We start from the raw sequence: 22,179 nt of genomic DNA, 5'->3' as shown, positions 1-22,179 counted from the left end.
AAATGCTGTTAATTCATTTATCTCAGCTGTAGAAGCAGTGTGTAGCTCAGAATTGGAAGACGCTGCAGAACGTAAATGTTGAGCAGCAGTTTCAAAATGTTTGGCAAGGTGTCTTTAGAGAAATTAGCACAAGAACTAAGGGTAACCAAGGGACAAAAGATAAAAGACTCATTTGGGAAAATAAGGGAAGCGTTTATTGACTTTGCAAGTGTAAAGGATAATGCCCGCTCCCTGCCCTTGATATACTCTAGACTATGGACCTTTTGAATTATCTCTTCATCTCAAAACTCTGAAAGGGAAGATCCTGTAAACAAAATATAAAGGAGAAAGAAAGAATTAAGATATCAGTATGTATAGTTAATTGAGCTGTTTCAAGTCTGCTATGTTCATAACTCACTCTCTGTATCTGTTTTGCTTCTTTCATTCGTAATCTGTATCTTCAAAAAAGTTCAGTAACTATTTTTAAAAAACAAACACTCAAAAAATCAAAAGATGAGAAAATCTGTAATTTAGTAATCCAAATTATGCTGACCAGCAGCGGTGATCTCATAGCCTTCATTATATTTCAGGCTGCGGTCATTAAGGCACATTGGTATGGTTAATTTAGAAACTTACAGGTATAAGGCTTAGGCTTCAGTGGGTAATGCCCAGATCATATCAAATTGTTGGGAATATTGGGAGGAGACTGTAGTTCAAATGGTTCCACGTGTGTAGACATCAGAGGCAAATTCCCAGAAACAGAGAGGAAAATCCCTTTTTGTCTTAATAAAAAAATTAAAAGAACTGATTGATTAATTAGCCTTTTGTTTTTTAATTAGCAAAAAGATGGGACATTTGCTGCAGGTGGTTATATGCCACCTCTCCGATTTAAAGCCCTGACACTAGCAGTTGTGTTTGGAACCATGGTTGGAGGAATCATGATCCCGAACGGTAAGTGAAATCTGGTTCTTAATTAGTTGCATTTTCACTCTCCCTATCTCTAGTCTTTAGGGTTTGTAGCAGGTTTGCATGCCTCTAGGCTAAATTACACATATAAAAGCCTCCCATGTGCCTGTGAAGATTTGAACGCGCATAAAATGTATATTCAGTTATTCTGAAATGCACGTAGAAATGATCACATTAGTTTAATTATAACTTCTGAAGTCTACTTCAAATAGAAAAGTTTCACAGTGCTTGGAGAAGATGCTTAGGGGCATTCTACAATAGCTGATTTTTTTTATATTTTGTATTGTATCTTTGTAAAATGCTTAAAGACTGTTTTAGTTAAGTGGCACATACATTGTTCAAATAAAAGACAATATCGGCACAGTCACAGGAAATGCCTATCTGCAGGTATTTACTGCCTTTGCTTGATGCTTCAGTAGAGACTAGTCAGGAAGTAATTTCTGGTCATGACACAGTACAGGGAATGAGCGAGTCTTTATGCATAGTTCAAGCCATTTAAATGCTGCAACTCCCGCCCCGCCCCCCCACTCCCAGTGCAATTTAGCACAGTTAGATGATGATATTGTAAACATTTGTAACTGCCTTAGATCATGCATTACAGTATGTGGGTGTTGATAAGCAGCCTGCTACTAGCTACCACCTCTTGAGCCGATGATTGTGGGTGTTTCATAGCGGCATATGGTATTATAAGTTTAAATATGTGTCTGTGTGCTGTTTCTTTATACCTCTGCATTCAGAGATGTGTATCTGTGCACAGAACTGGAGTGATTATACTTCTGAATGTTTGCTTATTATCGGCACACCATTTTTTTTCGTTTGGCTGTGCCCTCCATGTTTATTTCCACCCATTTCTTTTGCAATCTTATTCCCAAGGATTTATATAGTTCTGGGACATCTTGCTTTGAAATGGTCATCGTTCTAAATAGGACTAAGCCTAGCTTAACATTCTGTTCTCTAAGTTGCTTACAGCTATCTTGGTATACATAGTACCAACGAGGACATCAAATATCTATCTGCCCAGTGTCATCTTCAAGATCTGGTCATAAATATTTGTAGGGGAGGCAGAAGGAGCACTGAGCTACAGAGGGGTTTATCAGATTTCATGTAAGCAACTTAGCCAGGTAGAAAATTGGATCAAGATCTGCAGAAGGTCTGGGAGCCAGTGTAGTGTAATGGTTAGCGTATTGGACCAGGACATGGGATATCAAAACTCATATCCCTGTTTGGCTATGAACCTCACCCAGGTAGTGATTATCTCTTGCCCTAGCCTGCCTCACTGGCTAGGATAAAAAAAAAAAAGTCCAAGGGTTTTAGAAAGGGAGGGGTAGAGGGAATAGGGAAAAGGGATTTCCTGGGTTTTTAGTTGCAATGGCTAACCACAGCCAGTTGTCCCAAGGTTTTGTCTCGATTCAAAGCTCCAGCATGAAGGATGAAGTTCTACACCTCATGATAACCTTAAGAAATCCAGACTCGGAGAGTGCATATTCAAAATTCACTTATCATGAATTAGTTTTCCCTTAAGTGCCGTTTGTCATCCGACCATACAAACCATCAGGATGCTTAGAAGTGTGCTTCCCATGCCCTTCAACACGTACTTAAGGGTGAAGCGAGTATTCTAATCCACTTTAGTGAGTGTGAGTATGCCACTACGGGCGTCACTTTGTCACGCTAAGGAATGCAGAGCGTCATGGCGTGATCTTGTGCTGTCACTGTCAAGTGGGTTACAATCCCCATGTTACCCATAGCCATATGGGGGGGGGGCAGGGGAAGGTTGGGGAAGGCACATTCTTCACCGTCCTGCTCATGAGTGGTCAAGGAGTGTCTGAGTCATGCTAAGTGACCTTCAGCTTTTGCCTCCGGACTCCCTTTGAACCACTGACTTAAAGGAACAGTTAACTCGAACGCAATCTCTGTCTTGGCTAGAGCTGTTGCTCACAGTTTGTTTGTTCTTCTTTGCCAGTGGAGACCATCTTGGGCCTAACAGGTGCAACGATGGGAAGCCTCATCTGTTTTATCTGCCCAGCTCTCATTTACAAGAAGATCCACAAGAATGCCCTTTGCTCGCAGGTCAGTGCTGATGCTAATTGACTCCTACCCTGTTTCCAGCTTGCAACAGAGCTTGGGAACTTGGTTAATTTCCCTGCAGCCAAGGAACCCAGTCAGGCCTCCTGTTCCACATGGGTGGGAGACATTGCAGTCTGACTTTGAACACACAGCTAGCAGTGTTTGTGTGCATGCATGCAAGCAAGCACACATTTTAGCCTAGGTAACCTTGGAATGCCCCCGCTTTTATCACTTGCAGCCTGAGAAGCACATTAATAGCTGCCTGCAGTCTCTGGGCCAGTGTGCTCCATGCCTTAGCATTACCAGCATGGAAATTGCATGCAGTATTAAAAGACCTTAAGAGCCCCACTGTTTCAACTTGGCACCCCTCCTTAGCATTGTGTGCCCTGTTGCTGACCGTTGACTTCCGGGTTCCAGCAAAACAACAACAAATGATTCATAAGAAAATAAATATGCATACAGATGCAGTGTTGTTAGAATAATATATTTCTCTTTGTTCTAAGCATTTTTAATATAAAAAGCCCACCTTTAAAGTCCTGGTTCATTCAAAGAATATTACCATATTTACTTGAAGGTAATGTGCACTTTTTTGGCCAAATTACACTTGCGAAAATTAGAGTGCGCATTAGATTTGGTGGTGCATTTACATTCGCCAGCAAACCCTTTTTGGGTTTCAAGGTTTTGAAAATCGAGGTGTGCGTTAGATTCAAGTAAATACTGTACTTTCGTGCCACTTTCAACTTTTTCTTCCTTCAAGACTGGCTTCCATCTTTTCATTTCCCCCTCTACTGCACTACTTTTTAAAAAATGGAATTGAAATCAAGGTGGGCTTGTCATTCTCTCTGACCATAATTTAAATATTCTCAGGCATGCTGTCATTGCTCTGAGGTTAAAGGTCTGCTAGTGCTTAGCAGTGGAATAGGGTTTTTTGGGGGGCCCTTAAATATGTAGGTTTTTAAAGTCAGTATAGAATATTTTGTCATGTCAGTGCCATGGATGCAAAGCTGCAATAGGGCTTTGAAGTTACTCACCTGAGCTGTGATCAGAACTGGAAGGGTGCCTACCTACGCCTTTCATGCTTTTGCTTGCATATATGCTGTGTTAATCAAGAAGGATTTTTTGAACGACCTTGCTGTGCAGGAGCAGGATGTTCAAGCTCCAGGGATGTCCTGTTCCTCCACTACCGTATCGTGTCCAGAATATAATTTTCACCTTCCCACTTCTCCGGGAGATCTCGACAGCTTTTGCATCTCAAACGTGGAGAAGATGTAGAGGCTATTATTGAGACATGACTTTGCAGAGAGGCATTGGAGGTTTGCATCGCTGTACAGAACTTGCTCATTCCTTCCATCTTTAGTTTCCCCATATCATTCCACCATGTGATCCACATTACCTTGTGCCAGCGCCAAAGAGTAAGCAAGTTGGACAGGCCATTTGGGCCAATCGTTGGTCCTGATCTAATGCTACATTAACTATAGGTAGAGGCCTGAACTCTAGCCTGGGCTTTTGAAGGGAAGGAGCATGTCTGTCATAAGGTGCTCTTTTATGCAGGTTGAGTGGAAGACTTCCACACAGCAAAATAAATACACACACAGAGAGAGAGAGTTATATTAGCTGCCCAGAGGCAAGTGTCAGCTGCTTCCCAGTCAAAAAACTTGGGGCTTGCTGACTGCTTGACCCTGGCAGGCCAGTGACAAGGCAAGCAAAGCGGAAATGTCTGTCTTGAAATAAATTACCATTCTGCACAGAACACTAGGCCAACAGGTTATGCAGGCCAACCAGGGATTCTTCGGCTGTGTGCTTGTGCACAGCTTCAGGAAAGACATCTCTCCTGTGTCAACAGCTAAAAGAGAGCCATGATTCCAGTTTGGTTTTGTGGAGATGTACTTTTCACACTGCAATATGTGGCTTGCTGGTGGTGGTAGTAATCAGGATCTGCTGAAGGGGGTTGGGAGGTGTCTGAGGAGAGACAGCAGTAGGGGTATTGTGATTAGGAACTAGTGGGAAACTTGACCAAGGAAACACTATGGTGCCTGACCCATCTACACATTTCCTAAACTTTCTCAATAATGTGGGCCATTCCATTATATGTGCATACAGAATAGAGTTCTTCAGGGTTGTCTTAAAAGGGGAAAGTGACTGGCCTACCTGTTGCTTACTCACCAAGGCCAGGCCTAACCTCTTCATGACCTACTTTCCATTCCTTTTGTGTTACCGTCTCTCTGCCTATTATTATTATTATTATTATTATTATACTGCCCTATCCCCGAAGGTCTCAGGGTGGTTCACATAAAAGGATCACAGTATATAAAATTAAAAATTAAAACAATAACCCAGTAATGCTCCCCCCAAAAGAGCCACGTTTTAAAAGGGTATGGGATGTTGATCAGGTCAACCAAAGGCTTGGTTAAAAAGGAATGTTTTTACCTGGAGCCTAAAGGTGCATAATGAAGGTGCCAGGCGAACTTCCCTGGGGAGAGCATTTCACAGATGGGGAGCCACTGCAGAGAAGGCCCATTCTCTTTTTTAAAAAAATAATATTTATTACTTTTCCAACAATTTAAACACTACATAGAAGAAATAAAAATGGACAATACAATACAATACAATACAAAAACACTACATAACACTAACACTAACACCTAACAGAGAAGGCCCATTCTCATGTTTCCACCCTCTGGACCTCTTGAGGAGGAGGCACATGAAGGAGGGCCTCAGGAGATGATCTCAGGGTCCGGGTAGGTTCATATGGAAAGAGGCTGCCCTTGAGGTATTGCAGTCCTGAGCCGTTTAAGGCTTTTATAGGTCAAAGCCAGCAACTACTGTATTTTTCGCTCCATAAGACACACTTTTTCCCTCTTAAAATCTAAGGGGAAATGTCTGTGCGTCTTATGGAGCGAATGTGTGGTCCCTGGGGCTGGGGGGGGGGAACCTGGGCTTCCCCTGCCAGCCCCGACCTCTTTGGGGCTGGCGGGGGAAAGCCGGGCTTCCCTCACCACCAGCCCCAAAGAGCAGGTCGAAAGGAACCCGAAGCCTCCGGAGCGCAGCGGGAACTCCCGCCGTGCTCCGGAGGCTTTGGGTTGCCTTCACTGAAAGCGACTGAACACACCTTGAATGCACTGAACGCACCTTGTTTTAGAGGGGGAGAACAAGAAAAAAAAATTACAGATTTGTGCCGACAGTTTGCCTTCTAGTTAGTCTACCTCATCAGCTGTTTGTAATATAGTCCTGCTGTATTGATAGTGTTGCAAAGCACCCTGAACATTTTTTTAATTGAAGGGCAGCACATAGTTCATTAAAACAAACTAGTTTTACAAACGAGCTTGTTCCTAGGAGTGAATGAAACCCCCCTCAGTTGAGAGGTTAGTCTCTCTCTCTCTCTCTCTCTCTCTCTCTCTCTCTCTCTCAGCTCATGAACCTTCCATTTACAAAGACTGCCCCATTTGCCAATCATGGGACTATACCAGAGACTGGGTGCTCTGTACCAAAGGATGGTGTATGTTTCACAGTTCAAGGTGGATCCTGGAGGAGGCGAGTGAAACATGTGCTCTCCCCCCCCCCTCCAACTCGGAACCATTCCTATGGGGGGGAGGGAAAAATACATCCCCAGATGTTTTTGTTGGCCGGGAAAAGGGTGTCTAATTCTGCCAACTGGAGTTGTTAATTATTACAGACAGCTGGTCAGTCAACAGCTGGCAGCGAGCCAGAGACCAAGAACGGCAGCTTGGATTAAGTGGCACGGGTAGCTCAGCTGAAAAGCTCGGGATGCTGGAAATACGATTGAGTAACTGAGCAACATGGGGAAGTGTTCAGACCCTGGGCTAGGTTTGCAGAGGCGCAGATGACCTGGAAAGCTCACCTTTTGCTGTGATTCCTGTTGTAGGCCTGTATCCTCACTTAGCATGGCAGGCCAGACCTAGGGGCAGACTGAAGGTTGGAGAAAGTTGCTCGAAGGTCTGCAAGCAAAAATGCTTGATTTGTGATGATGAAGAAGAGGAGTTTGGATTTGATATTCCACTTTATCATTACCCTAAGGAGTCTCAAAGCAGCTAACATTTTCCTTTCCCTCCCTCCCCCACAACAAACACTCTGTGAGGTGAGTGGGGCTAAGAGACTTCAGAGAAGTGTGACTAGCCCAAGGTCAGCCAGCAGCTGCATGTGGAGGAGCAGGGAAGCGAACCCGGTTCACCAGATTATGAGTCCACCGCTCTTAACCACTACACCACACTGGCTCTCATGATGGGGAAATGTTAGCCGCCTTTCTCTCTTGAAAGGCTTCCCGAAGCAAGAGCAAAGTCACTGAGAGAGGCAAGAGAGAATTGCATACATAGGCTATTCTTTTATATATATACAGTGGTACCTCAGATTACATACGCTTCTGGTTACATACGCTTCAGGTTACAGACTCCGCTAACCCAGAAATAGTGCTTCAGGTTAAGAACTTTGCTTCAGCATGAGAACAGAAATTGTGCTCCAGCGGCGCGGCGGCAGCAGGAGGCCCCATTAGCTAAAGTGGTGCTTCAGATTAAGAACAGTTTCAGGTTAAGAACGGACCTCCGGAACAAATTAAGTACTTAACCCGAGGTACCACTGTATTATTAGATTTGTGCCCCGCTTTTAGAACAGAGCTCTCAAAGCGGATTACAACATTCATAAAGTACAACCCTTCCATGAAATAACTGATCCTTTACAAATTAAAGCACTGAAGGAAATTTGTGAGGATAGATGTTTGGGGCGGGGAGAAATGTAGTGATTCTTCTCTGACACTGGTTAGCAGACGAAAAGGCAAAAGCCAACATGCCTAGAAACGCTTGCGATCAGGTAGCATGAGATGTAGCCATCTTGTAGCAGCAAATGCAGAACACTGAGACTCTCTTAAAAGGACCACATTTCTAACCATTGCAGGTTTGCACAAAAGTTTTGCATCTGTGGCAGTGTATGCTAAACCTTTGCAAAGTCAACAAGATGGTTAAGCTGAGCTTTCCTACCTGCCTGGCCCATTCAGCCCTTCTTCTATATAGGTGTTCACATTTTCCATTCACTTCTTAAATTTGCAAATTTTGCAGCCATCACTCCTCCCCCACCCCGGCTTATTTTTCAGCTGGATCAATGTGGAATGCTTAAGGAATTGCATCTGGTTGTTGTTGTTTTTTTTAATCACCGTTATCATTAGTCTGGAAGTCTAGATTCATACATGGCTAAAAGGCTCTGTGTTGCACTGCTCACTTGACAGCTAGCACCTCTTTTAGACTAATGATGTCTGAGGATCAAGCTACATGTCACATTGCAGCTGTGTGTAATACTAGCCCAACAGACCCTTCTACGTTGCGAAGCTCGGTGCGTTTGAGGCCCAGAATTGCAAGATAAACATGGGTTTGGAACAATGGTGGGGATAAAGCGAGTGGCAGAGAAGCATTCCCTTCCTCCTCCCCTCGCCACTCTTTCTCTAGTACAAAGCGCCTTCTCCCAAGGGCACTTTGCAGTAGAGAAGGTCGTGTTAACATTACATGTGGCTTCCTGTCACATAGTTTGGCCCTTGAGCAATCTGTAACGAAATAGCCACCAACTAAGAATAAGCTTCCTGGATCAGGCTCTGGGTCCATCAGCGTCCCGTTTCCAACGATGACCCATCTGGGAAGCCCGTGAGCATGGCATGAAGGTGAAAGTTCCTCCCTCCTGTATTTATCCATGTTCTGGAATTCAGAGGTGCAAGTGAGATCTGACGCAAACCATTTTGGCTTGGAGGGCTTCTGTTCAGTGTGCCAGCTCTCCAGGCCCTCTTTCAGAAAATATTCAGTCCATTCCGCTGCACCTGGGTTTTGCATTCCCCACTCCCACCCACACAGCAACAGACAATCAGCATTCTGCAGCTACTGAGCATTCTCAGTCCTTACTGGGCTACTTCCACCCCATACAGTGGTGCCCCGCAAGATGAAATTATTTCGTTCCGCGAGTCTCTTCGTCTAGCGGTTTTTTCGTCTTGCGAAGCAACCCTATTAGCGGATTAGCGCTATTAGCGGTTTAGCAGCTATTAGCGGCTATTAAAGGCTTAAGGGAGTAGCGGATTAGCTGCTAAAAGGCTATTAGCGGCTTAGCAGCTTAGAAAAAGGGAGTGGGGAGCGGAAAAAAATCTCAAAACTCGCAAGACATTTTCGTCTTGCGAAGCAAGCCCATAGGGAAATTCGTCCTGCGAAGCGCATTGAAAAACGGAAAACCCTTTTGTCTAGCGGGTTTTCCGTCTTGCGAGGCATTCGTCTTGCGGGGCACCACTGTATTTATATTTATTTATATTTATATTTATATTTATATTTATATTTATATTTATATTATTTGCAAGCCTTGGGATTTCCAGGAGAATGCAGATGTCTCCCACTTGTTTGACAGTAGCCCCTCTTTGGCTGAAAAAGTGTCAAAACACAGTATCTGAGATTGCTGTTAGTATATGTTGTTGTTCTAGGTTCCTTTGGGAGGGAAGGGACCTAGAATGGGAGATGGGAGGAGAGGAAGGAAAAGTCCAGTCGTGCAAGCTGAAGTCCACTCTGTAACCCTTGACTTTCTGTGGTTGCTGAGCATGTTCAGTTCTCATTGGAATGTGTTGGAGGGTTCCCCTGAAGTTTTTGCTTTTTGTTTCTTGTGTCTGTAAAACTGGGGTCCCCCAAGCCTGCTGATGGTGTGGGTGGAGGAGTAATGTGGTTTTGGAACTTGATATAAAAACATTAATATACAGTGGTACCTCTAGTTACGAACTTAACTTGTTCCAGAGGTCCGTTCTTAACCTGAAACTGTTCTTAACTAGAGGCGTGCTTTCGCTAATGCGGTCTCTTGCTGCTGCTGTGCCGCTGGCACACGATTTCCATTCTCATCCTGGGGCAAAGTAATCAACTCAAGGTAACTCTTCCAGGTTAGCGGAGTTTGTAACCTGAAGCGTTTGTAACTCGAGGTACCACTGTAATTAAATATATATACTGTCTCTGAACATGCAAGTTTTGTTTCGTTGTCATGGCTGGGAGCTCTGTTTTCCATGAATTTGGCTCACCTTTTTTTCAACCACCTGAGCTAGTTACCACCATCACTTCCTGTGCCATTACCAAAGCTATGTTTTGCATGAAACAATATGAACTTCTGCCTGCTCTGAACTTACCGCCTACCAATTTTACTGGACAACCCCCAAGTTCTGCTATAGTCTTCTATCATCTCCCCCTTTGTCGCCTCCCCCCTGCCCCTGCTAAAAATCCCCAAATGCTTTCTTTGTATGTGCTCCCAAGTCCTTGACTGCTGTTCTTCCTTATGTCTTTTCCAGTGAGATAAAGCTTTTCTGAGAAAGGGCAGCATGAACTGTTTGCAGCATTCCAAATGTGGCTGGATGTCAAGCGCGCTTCCCTGCCAAAGGAATGCACATAGCAGATAGTTAAGCATTTATGGTCAAAGATACCACTTACAGTCGCTTCTTCAGCTCTGGATAGCTATGCACACCCATCCAGCATCTATAGAGCAGTTGCAGCAACAAGGGACCCTCCCCCAGTTTAGGTATCTTCCTCAAACGGGCTGCATGCACGCAGCTGGAGACTGTGCCTGCGCGGAAACTTCCTCTGTTCCTCCCTTTTCAATCCCCTCCTGGTTTGGGGGGACAGTGCTGTAGGGGAGGGTGGGGAAGCACCAGGCCCTGTAGATCTCTACAGCATATTTTGAATTTCAGTAATACTTTGCACTCCTCCATGTCAGATTCTCTATGCTTCACAGATCAATCTGGAACTGGAGAGCAGTTCAGAAAATGCATAATACTTAAGTGTTCTAGGCCAGCTGCTTTTTCTATGCACCTGATAGCATTTTCGCATGCATGCTCGTGATTCAGCAGATGCGATTTCCCTCCTGGCATAGTGATTCCCATCATACAGTGAAAGTGCATGTCCAAAGAGCAAGATCACACCTCTGTGGGATGAAGGAGGAGCCTTTTGTTTAAAGCCAGATTTACCTTCACTATGTGAGAAAAGCGGTTGCTTCCTGCTCAGTTGTGGGTTGGTTTGTTTTTGAAACCCCCTCCAATGCTGCCGTTGCAGGATTACAGTGGTACCTCGGGTTAAGTGCTTAATTCGTTCCGGAGGTCCATTCTTAACCTGAAATTGTTCTTAACCTGAAGTACCACTTTAGCTAATGGGGCCTCCCGCTGCTGCCGTGCTGCCGGAGCACGATTTCTGTTCTCATCCTGAGGCAAAGTTCTTAACCCGAGGTACTATTTCTGGGTTAGCGGAGTCTATAAGCTGAAGCGTATGTAACCTGAAGTGTATGTAACCCAAGGTACCACTGTATTGCCCGCCCCCCCCCCCCATCACCAACAGCTACTGATGCATTTACAGGGACAAAACCTGCGCCCATAGGGGTTTGTGTGCACTTGGTTCCATATGGGCAGAGTGAGTTTGATACTGGTATGATACTGCTTTAAACGTAGAGTGCAGATGAGGCCTCGTGTTTCCATTCCTGAAGCTTTCAGGAGGCTCCCCTTTGCTCTTGATTCGGTGTCTCTCCCTCCCCTCCCCCCAAACATTGTGGTTGGGCAGGTGGAGGAAGACAAGCGTTTGAATATGAGCTCTTTTGTGATTCTCCAGGTGCCTATTAGGCCAAACCACCACTGGAATTTACTTTGGGAACTCCCCTCTTGGCCTCTCATTCCCTGAACCTGGAAATCATTCCTGCTCTTTCCTTGTACCCAACATCTGCTGCTGCTGATATATCCACAAGGCTCCAGGGACCCTCCCCCCCACTTTTCTCAGCCGTGGCCCCTGATGCCCTCCGTCTGGGAATGGTTCCCTGACCTCGCGCCGCACCTCAGCCTTCCCAAGCATCTACTTCAGTTCATTGTCATTCCGCGACTGTCCTCCCACTATCACCCACGGGTGACACAGAAGCAGGCAAAGTTCCTTTATTTTTATTTAAGTGCTCTCACCCACCATCTTGTTAATTACTTTGCTGGCATTACGGGAAGCTCAAGAAAAAGAGGCCATTTCTCTTCCCTTTTCCATTGAGGTCACTTCTGCTCATTGCCTACAGATGCCTTGTCATCTCCATTATATTTAACGGTCTTGTCACCTGCAAATCGGAAGGGGACTTTTAAAGACGTTAACCCTTTCAGAAAGCCTGTGCTTGGAATATGTCTTTTTTCCGTCTTCTTCTGGGAATTAATAAATCAGGCTTTTCCCCGAGGTGATGATGAGAAACATGAGGTTCTAGGGTAGCTTGGCAGGGAGGGGCCAGGGATGTCACAACACTGGTCAACCTTTCCAGGTTAATCTATACGTAATGTGCGGAGGGGTTTGGTGAGGGTGACAAAGTCTCTGGCAGTAGGTTGGCCAAGCCGCTTGGCTGTCACAGAGAGTTGGGGCAGTCTGAGGGGCCTGAGCTGTTCAGATCCTAAGAGCCTAGTTGTCATTGGCTGAACTGTTCCGGACTTACAGAGGGGGTATGACAGGCAAAAGGACCCCAAGGAAGGCAAGGAGGGGCAGAGCAAACAAGGGCCTATCAAAGGAAAGTTGGGAGTGGTTCAGACAATGAATTGAAGGCCAGGAGATTGAGAGGAGCTGGAAACTGAGAATGAGTGGTGGAAGGGAGAAGAGGAAAAACTGCAGGAACTTGCAGAAGCACAGAAGGCTGAACTTTGTATATTGGTTTGAAATTTGGCTGAAGCAGGGGCGCGGGCGGTGCTGTGGTCTAAACCACCGAGCCTTTTGGACTTGCCAGTCGTAAAGTCGGCAGTTCGAATCCGTACAATGGGGCCTGCCAACGTAGCAGTTCAATAGCATACCAGTGCGAGTAGATAAATAGGTACCTCTGCGGTGGGAAAGTAAACAGCATTTCCATGCGCTCTGGTACTCGTCACGGTGTCCCATGTGCCAGAAGCAGTTTTTTATTATTTTTTTAATATAATTTTCATTATTACCATTTCCAAAATCACAGTCAAATATACATTTCCACCGTTAATATATTTATTTTAATTAAAGCATTCAACGACTTCCCTTCTTCCCCTTATCTGGTTCCTTTCATTTTCCCACCATACCTGCATATTCTTATTTATCCATTTAGATCAATTTCCAGAAGCGGTTTAGTCATGCTGGCCCCATGATGCAGAAAAACTGTCTGTGGACAAATGCCGGCTCCTAGGTGGAGATGAGCGCCACACCTCACGGTCGAATTCAACTGGACTTAACCATCCGGGGGTCCTTTACCTTTACCTTGGCTGAAGCCCTCTTAGTCACGCTAAATGTTATGAGCTAGGCAGCTGACCAAGGCCAGGCAAACTCTGGGACATTACTTCTGAAGAAAAGATCCTGAAATGTGAATGATGGGATGCTTGAGTGAATGATGGGGTCGTTGAGTTTTCAGCTTTGAGTATGTGGGGAGGTGAAGCGATGCATTTGGGTGTTTTGGCTCTATACTTAATGAGATTGATACACCGGCGAAGCCAAATAAAGTTAATTTCCCACAAAGGACAGGACAGGCTTGCGGAGGAGAGAACAGCACGTGCAGCCAGAGCTCTGCTTTCTGTTTGGCTGTGGCTGTGCTCACGGCTGAAGAGAGAAGCTACTTTCTAAAGCAAATGGTGGCTTCTCTTATCAGCAGAAACCAAATCAAAAGCGGAGAAAATAAAGCTCCAGCTGCTCTCTCGCATGCACATAGCCCATCTTTGGGTCTTAGCCAGCGGTGTTTGCACCCTGCTTCTATTTCTACTGCTTTGTACTTCTAAGTGGAGAACTGTCCACAAAAGAGAATAAGCTTCATTTGGCTTCTCAGGTGTTTTGATCTTTATTGATTGGGAAGAAGGCAGCATGTCCAGCCTTGGAAACTCCAAATGCCTGACTTCAAGTCTGTGATATAACTGCAAGCTGTGGTTGAGCATCCTAACTCGGTCCTGTTTTCAGCATCTCACACACATGCACTCTCTACCACCTCTGCCATGGGGAAGGACCATAGTGATGGTAGAGCTCCTGCTTACATATAGAAGGTCCTCAGTCCAATATTTGTTATCTCCAGCTAAAAGTATCGGGTAGATGGTGGTGGGAAGAACTGTTATAAGAAAGAAATGCCAGCAGCCACGTTGAAGTAGAAACGGAAGTGCCTCTCCCTCAGGAGTTTGTCTCTCCTTTATTGAATGCCACCCCTCCTTCCTGTTCACACTTCAATCCCTGAAGAACCAATAGTGTGTCACACCAAAAGGACCTCTGGCTCGAGAGCTTGGAGAGCCCCTGCCAGTCCAAGCAGACAACACGGGGATTGAGGCACTGATGTTCTGACCCTGGTACAAAGAGGCTTCTGGTGTTGGGGAAACTTGCGCTCAGTGATAGAGCACAAGCTTTGCATGGAAATTGTCCCAAGCTCAGTCCTTGACATCTCAGTTCAGGTTGGGAAAGGCTCATTCCTGATTGAAAGCCTTGAAAACTAAGCAGTCCTTGAGGACAATAAGGAACTAGATTGTGCCACTCGTCTTCCTTCTTATAATGCCCTGCATTCTTCATTTATTTTTTTTACCTGGCATTGCTCAGGGATTCTAAGGCACCAAAGAACTCGGTGCAGTTTTGAAATCAATCAAAATGGCATCCAATTTGTATCTAAACATAGACGAAAACTTAGCTTTTATCTCAGGAACCTTCATGCAAAATTTGTTTACAACATCTTAAGAGGTGTTTGCACAGCAAACAAACAACTTCCCAAAATATACCGCAGATTCACTTTCTATTGTTCTTCTGCCCTGCCTTTTCTCCAAGAAGCCTAGGGAATTGTGCACCTTTCCCCTGCCCTTAATCTTCACAACAACCCTGTGAGGTAGGTTAAGCTGAGATAAGGGAGGTTTACTTTGATGGTCACAAGAAATGTCAGTAGCTGTCTACTCAAATATCAGCAGTTTGGGGATACTATAATACTGGTTTTAACAACTGATAGTTTTAAGGCAAGACAGATGTATTAGATGGGGGGAAATTGAATTGCTTAATAGTCTGCTTTGTAAAAAGCAGAAAAAGTAAGACAGATTCAAACTCAGGCTTGAGGACATGTATGCAGGCCTACCAGGGAATATTTTTTTCAATCTTTCAAGATAAGTGGGTTCATGTCTCCCCTTCCTTCCCTGCCCTTTTTCCTTTGCCTGACTCATATCTATCATTAATTAAACTGGCGCAATAAGACAAATGACACACACGATATCCGTTTTGGATTTTCATGGGAGCATAGTCATGGGAGTCTATGGGAGTACAATCATCTGAAGGATGGATGTGAGCCAGTAAACTATGTAAAGCAATTCTGTGTGAATCCGGTTTTAGAGGTGCTAACCTGGGCTCAGAGCACAATATAGGAGAGGGCTGAAGTTTACTGACAGCGTTTCTGCAACAGGGAATTTGTTCGATCATTCAGGAGGTGGAACGTTTGACTCCCAAGGCTTTTGGGAGCCGAGGTAAAACTGTATGAAAGAAGACTAGTCCGACTTGGAGGTATTCCGCTTGATCTGCTAGCCCTTTGAGGAGGGAGAGTGCATGACCTGAGGCTTCCTTATACCTTAACCAGCCCTTTTCTGCATCCCTGTTGACTTCTTTGCCACCTTCTGGCCAGTATTACTGGCGTGGTTTTTTGACAGTGCCTTCTTGGTTCTCCCAACACCTGTAATAGTGGCATCGTTGACATGCAGGCCAGGTTCCGTGTAAAGCCCTTGCAGTGACAATTACAGTGATTAACTAGGTAAAAATAATACATCAGAGTTTAATTAAATCTCCTTCACTGTCAGCCAACAATCCACCCGCTCGTCTCTCTCTCTCTGCCAGTACCCTTTTTCATTTGGAGTTTGGCAGCTCTGCTGCTCAAGCGAGGCAAACGCTCCTGATGCCCATATTGTTTATCCGTTATTATTGTGTATCTGCTCAGCTGATCACCCCTATCCAGTAGCCCATAAATTACTGAAACTTCAAGGGATAGCTTAAATCAAAGTGCAATATGTGTGGGTATATTCCAGTACAAGCAATGAAACTGCTGTAATGACCAGGAAAGTCTAGAATTCTGCTGCCTTAGGAGGCAAGACCCCTCTAATTTTGCAACTAAATCCCACAATCAGTCATGAAAATTAAAACGATATTGCGCGCATTTGCATAATCTACTCGCAAAAAATCCTTCCAGAATGGAAGGAACGTGGAGCGGAGAAGTCCTTCTTCTGACAATCGGGAAAGTACTGTATTTTTTGCTCTATAAGACTCACTTTTTCCCTCCTAAAAAGTAAGGGGAAATGTGTGTGTGCATCTTATGGAGCGAATGCAGGCTGCGCAGCTATCCTAGAAGCCAGAACAGGAAGAGCGATCGCTGCTTTCACTGCGCAGCAATCCCTCTTGCTGCTCTGGCATCTGAGATTCAGCATATTTTTTTTCTTGTTTTCCTCCTCCAAAAACTAGGTGCGTCTTATGGTCTGGTGCATCTTATAGAGCGAAAAATACGGTACATCTTGGTTTGGCTTTAATCCTGAATCATCAGCTCATGTTGTTGCCTTGTTTTCAAGTCATCCCCTTCCAATGATGGCTGGACATCATTTTAAAGTGGAATAAGATTCCCGCCCCGCCCCCCCAAGGATATTTTTGCATCTAATATCAGATTCTGTGCAAATTGGTTAGGTGCTCCAAGCACATTTTAGCTCTTCAGAGCACAGTTAATGGGATCATGCATGTCTGTAGTCCTGTCCTTCCATCTTGCTCTTCTTTGCCTTGTTTAGCAATTGCTGTACACCCTTAGGCCTAGGACACCTGTGCAGGTTCTTCCTCTCTCCTCCCTCGCCTCCTGAATTTCAAATATCAAGTTTGATGTTTCCCCCCCAATTCGGTTGTGACAGGAATGTACAAGATGCACAGAAAACTGCATTGTTCAGGGTGGAGACTTTGTAAGATGGGTGCGGGCTTATCATATGCAGGCAGGGCCCAAAGGAAGGGTGAGAAATCTGGCGCATTTCAGATGTTGTTGGACTCTCCCTTCCCCTCAGCCCCACCTAGCATGGCAAATCATGAGGGAGGATGGGAATTTGAATTGAACAACCTCTGGAGCACCACAGCTTCCACACACCCACTGTGCTGAAGTCTCATAAAACATTTTTGTGGGTCTGTGCATGTTAGGCTGCACCTAAGGATATTTTCTCAGATGACAGGGTTGCCATACATCTGGAATGTCCTGGACATAGCTGGAAGTTCATGTTCTTAAAAAATAGCTAAAAACTTTAATTTTGGGGGCGATTATGCACACAAAGGGGACGCGGGTGGCACTGTGGGTTAAAGCCTCAGTGCCTAGGGCTTGCCGATCGAAAGGTCGGCGGTTCGAATCCCTGCGGCGGGGTGCGCTCCCGCTGTTCGGTCCCAGCACCTGCCAACCTAGCAGTTCGAAAGCACTCCCGGGTGCAAGTAGATAAATAGGGACCGCTTACTAGCGGGAAGGTAAACGGCGTTTTGATGTGCGGCTCTGGCTCGCCAGAGCAGCGATGTCACGCTGGCCACGTGACCCGAAAGTGTCTTCAGACAGCGCTGGCCCTTGGCCTCTTTGAGTGAGATGGGCGCACAACCCTAGAGTCTGTCAAGACTGGCCCGTACGGGCAGGGGTACCTTTTCCTTTACCTTTATGCACACAAAGAACAAAACAACTTTTGGGTAAAAAAAAGGGGGAAAGAAAGAAAGAAAGAAAGAAAGAAAGAAAGAAAGAAAGAAAGAAAAACTTTGCCCCCAAAAGCTCAACCTTTGTGTCCGGATTTTCACTTTTTTGAAATATGGCAACCCTATCAGATGACAATCTCCAGATTTATAGAAGCTTTATACCTGATCAAGTGATCCTTTATAAGGAATTTGCAACAGCCAGGTTTCTGTATTATTTCTTTATCTGAAGTGGCAAGAAACAAATCGCTGCAAAATATCAGTTGTACACTCCTCATCTGTAAAGTGGTAGTCGTGATTCTTATATCTGACACTGGTGATTAACGGGTTGGGGTGCAATCCAGGAATTAGGCATATGGAAGTATTTGGAAATTTGTGTAGCTTAACAGCACTTACACGGAAGGACTTATGCATGCATAGTTTTCACTAGTAGATTGCACTGTTAGTGAGTTCACTGTAAAGTGCAGTTTTAATGAGACACAATCTATATTGTAGTGCTCCAAGGGAGTTTGTGGTAGTGGTGCTGCTGAAACCCCTGCTGTGGTTGGTTGAACTGCCATGATGTCACAGAGAGCACTCCTGGGCTGAAAGAAGAAAGAAAGGGTCTCCATTGGCTGAGTCGCTGAGAAGGAGGCAAAGACAGGCAGAAGGGGTTAAAAGAAGCAACAGCAGGGGCTTAGGAAAGGAAAATGCAAGGGACCCGAGAAGGCAGCAGGGCAAGGGAAGCTTGGAGAGAGATCTATGAAAGAAGTGTGGAAGAGGGAAAGGTGTTGAATAATATTACAAGAGAAGTTTGTGGCGGGGAGATGAGTGATAAGGAAAACTGGTGGAGTACAGAGGGGAGAGGTGCCTGTGGTCAGGAGTTGCAAAGCTGAGAGATAGAGATGTTAGTTTTGAAATAACCAGCCTAATATTTGGCCCTGGGCTTCTAGTTTCTGTTAGATGTCTTTATTCCACCACCACCCTTCCTTGTACCCTGTCTTTCTTTGTACCTGCCATTAAAAGATCTGAAACATCTCTTGCACAGATCATACTGTGGATTGGCTTGGGAGTATTGGTCATTAGCACGTATACCACCTTATCAGCAACTGAAGACATCCCAGGAAAAATAGAAGCGGTGGAACCAGGCAAGCTCGCAGCTGAAATAAAGAAAGTGTCGGATCAGGACTCTGTGAAAATCTCAGGTACGTGCCACTGTGTTTGGGTGTGCTGCTGTCCCCTTATCTCAAGGGTTTCCACTTGAGCAATAGAACTCCGCTGCCCCCTTCACACCCTCATCAAATCTGCTGCAGAGGGTTGGGCAGGGCTGCCATAGGTCTTGAATTTCCTGGACATATCCGGGATTCATCTGCCGAAAAAAACGTCCAGGCGCATGGCAGCCCATATTGGAAGTGATTTTCCTAAAATAGCTTAAAAAACTTGGGGTGGGGTGGGGTGGAGATTTTGCAAAAAATAAAATAAAGCTCAACACATTGCCATATTTTCACTTTTTGAAATATGACAACCCTAGGGTTGGGAGAATGTCTAGCACCAATTTAGGGGGTGCGCCGGGGGGGGGGGGAGAAGAGTGGGAGGACATTTACTGGCGGAAAAAGAGGCTTAGCCTTACGTTGCGTTCCACCCCCAGCTCCAAAAGAGCTGAACCAATGGATCCTTTTCAATACTCCTGTATTGCCTCGTCTGCATCTCTGCAGGGTGGTTGTACCCTCTAGACAATTAAAAAATGGGTTTTCAAGAAGGGTAAATGGTTGTCATCTCAGTTGTTTTCTTGATATTGTATGTGTGTGTGTATATATGTGTGTGTGTTGAGATGGCTTTTTAGTATTTTATTGCGCTTTTTGGGGGGAGATCTCCAACATGGGGAGGCCACAGCTTATGGTGCCCCCTGGTGAATTAAGTTAAGAACTACACAAGCGCCCATTATCAAAGAGTCTCTGTGAAGCCTTGAGATAGCACTGTCCAGGCCACCTGTATGAAGGGCACTAGCAGCCAAAGCTGTGCCGTTTCAAGCCTCTCTACTGATGATGTATTTCCCAAGGTTTCAATAGTGGCCCATTCATCACGCTCAAAAGTTATGTAAATTTATGGGAGCCTCCTTTCTTTTTCCTTTCCTCTCCCCCCCCCTCCTTTTAAAAAAAACAAAATCGTGGCATGGATATAAATTTGGAGCTAGTTTTCGTCCTGACAAAGGCTGCGATTATGCTTCAGCTTTGTTTACTGGCTTGCATTATTTATTATTTGTTTACTAAGGTTGCTGATGGAATTATGGCTTGGCACAGCTGCAGGCCCACCTCACAAGGCCATCGCAAGCAGGTGTCGGCTGCCCCTCGACTGCCCCTTAACTCAAGCAAGCCGTGTGTTGTTCTCCTCACACACACACACCCCGGCACCCTCTTCACCTACTCTTCTTGAGTTGACTGGGTTTTGTTGTTGTTTTGTTCCCAAGTGGCTTAAAAAATCATTGTGAAGACAAAGAATGGAGGCAGTCAGAGGGAAGGCTTTATTCTGTTCCCTTTGAGGCCTTCGCTGTGTTCCTGGTGCAGCCTGGAACTTTTCTGATAGAGCCTTGGCGAAGAAGTTCTCTCCTGGGGTTCACCATCCCCAGCAGGTCTAGGCTTTTGTACATACCTTGCTTAGCTGCAAGGCAATACTCTTCCTTCCCCTTCCTATCGCACCCATACCATTTCGAAGAACGGGGGTGACGCTGAATTCAGTTACAGAATCTTGGGTAGCTTCAGAGCATCAGCGGCTCAAGAAGCTCCCCAGACTGCCTCTTTAAATGGCAGAAGATCTCTTGCCGCTTGCATCTCTTTCTCTGTTAACCTCAGAGGTGTGCAAGAAACTGGAAGGTGATCCTTCTGCATCTAATTGAATCTTGGACTCAGCCCGATACTTGCCACCCGCTCTGATTTTGCTAGGTGCTGGCTGACGTTAAAGCATGGCAGTGTGTTGCACTTTCATCCCAAAGAGGGGTTTGTGTGTGTGTGTCCTGTGGGATTTTCTTTAAAGGCCTGAGAATTCCAGCTTTTTAATTTTAGGAACGGAAATTGCCAGCATTTGAAAATCAGCCAAAAGTTTGCTTGTTTGTTTTTGAACCCTCAGGTGCATTGTATTGCAATTCTTACTACAGTGGTACCTCAAGTTACATACGCTTCAGGTTACGTACGCTTCAGGTTACAGACTCCGCTAACCCAGATATAGTACCTCGGGTTAAGAACTTTGCCTCAGGATGAGAACAGAAATCGTGCTCTGATGGTGCGGCGGCAGCGGGAGGCCCCATTAGCTAAAGTGGTGCTTCAGGTTAAGAACAGTTTCAGGTTAAGAATGGACCTCCGGAACAAATTAAGTACAGTGGTACCTCGCAAGACGAATGCCTCGCAAGACGAAAGAGTTTTTTGAGTTGCTTCGCAAGACGAATTTCCCTATGGGCTTGCTTCGCAAGACGAAAACGTCTTGCGCCTTTTTCTTAAAACCGTCAATGCATTTCCTATGGGAAGCCGTGCTTCGCAAGACGAAAAATTCACAAGACAAAAAAACTCGCATAACGAATTAATTTCGTCTTGCGAGGCACCACTGTACTTAACCCGAGGTACCACTGTATTTCCTTCAAAAAAAAAAAAAGCTAAAGGGTTAAATAAAACATGTCATGCTGAAGGTGGCAAATTTAGGATAGGAATAGCCTATTATAGAGCATAGCTTGTTCACTAGCTGCAGCTCAATATCTTCCTGGCTAGTAAAATTCACGCGCAAATTGTTAATTGCAGGCCGCTGAAGTATACAAATTAGCTGTAGTCCTCCAGTTCATAGTATATTTATGATGTGGCCCTCAGGGCTGTGTAGTTGTCCAGTCTTGGAATTAAGCAAGCTTGCAGCCTTGGAGGAAGATGAATCACACCTTTCACTTTGGGGGTGCAGCTGTGTAACCCTCCCTTTGCCTCACCCCCGTTCTAATACGCATGTTAGCACTGGAATCTAGCTTGTCAGCTTTCCATCCATTTGTTACCTACCAAGGAGGGGTTTACACAGTCGACTGCCGGGACTGGTTTGAGGCCTCCGTTTTCATCTGTGACGCTGACAAATATGATCGAGCCACTCTCTCATGCCACTTACTTTGTGTGTGAATGTTGTTTGTGCCAACTGGAATGTGATAGAGAAATGTACGTGAGCGCTTTAGCCATTGTAGGCTTTGCATTATTTTACTTCATTCTTCATTCATTCATTCATTCGTTCCTTCATATGTAGAGTCCCATGCCCAAACCTCAGGGCAGGTAAGAGTTTGGGGGTGCAAGTGGGTAGGAATGCAGAAATAAGATTATTGCATGAAATCCTGCCCCACTTTGCCAAGTCTGCTGTGGGCCGGAGTTCCCAAGCTTACAGTGGGCTGCTACCAAGAGTGTGTTTCTCCTTGCCCTTGCTGACTGAACCTGACGCAGAGATGGTATCATTAAAGGGCATCCTTAGTAGACCTCAAAGATTATAAAGGAACTTGAGGGAGGGACTGGGGCTCAGTTGTTTAGGGTTT

The 22,179-nt window shown here is 45.2% G+C and overlaps 1 protein-coding gene across 2 annotated transcripts in view; it reads left to right on the top strand.

Annotated features, from left to right (window-relative positions):
• SLC38A10 (solute carrier family 38 member 10) overlaps positions 1-22,179 on the top strand; it is an 80,272-nt gene that overhangs the window by 34,861 nt on the left and 23,232 nt on the right. For both annotated transcript variants that reach the window (XM_083427355.1, XM_083427354.1), the window contains exons 9-11: positions 819-930; positions 2,906-3,012; positions 18,685-18,841. In XM_083427355.1, the coding sequence (XP_083283481.1) occupies positions 819-930; positions 2,906-3,012; positions 18,685-18,841 (376 nt within the window). The remainder of the gene's footprint in view (positions 1-818; positions 931-2,905; positions 3,013-18,684; positions 18,842-22,179) is intronic.

This window comes from Podarcis tiliguerta, assembly GCF_965153285.1.
Source record: "Podarcis tiliguerta genome assembly, chromosome: 2".
NCBI lineage: Eukaryota > Metazoa > Chordata > Lepidosauria > Squamata > Lacertidae > Podarcis > Podarcis tiliguerta.
Note: the sequence above shows the minus strand (reverse complement) of the source record. Positions and strands in the feature narration are given on the sequence as shown.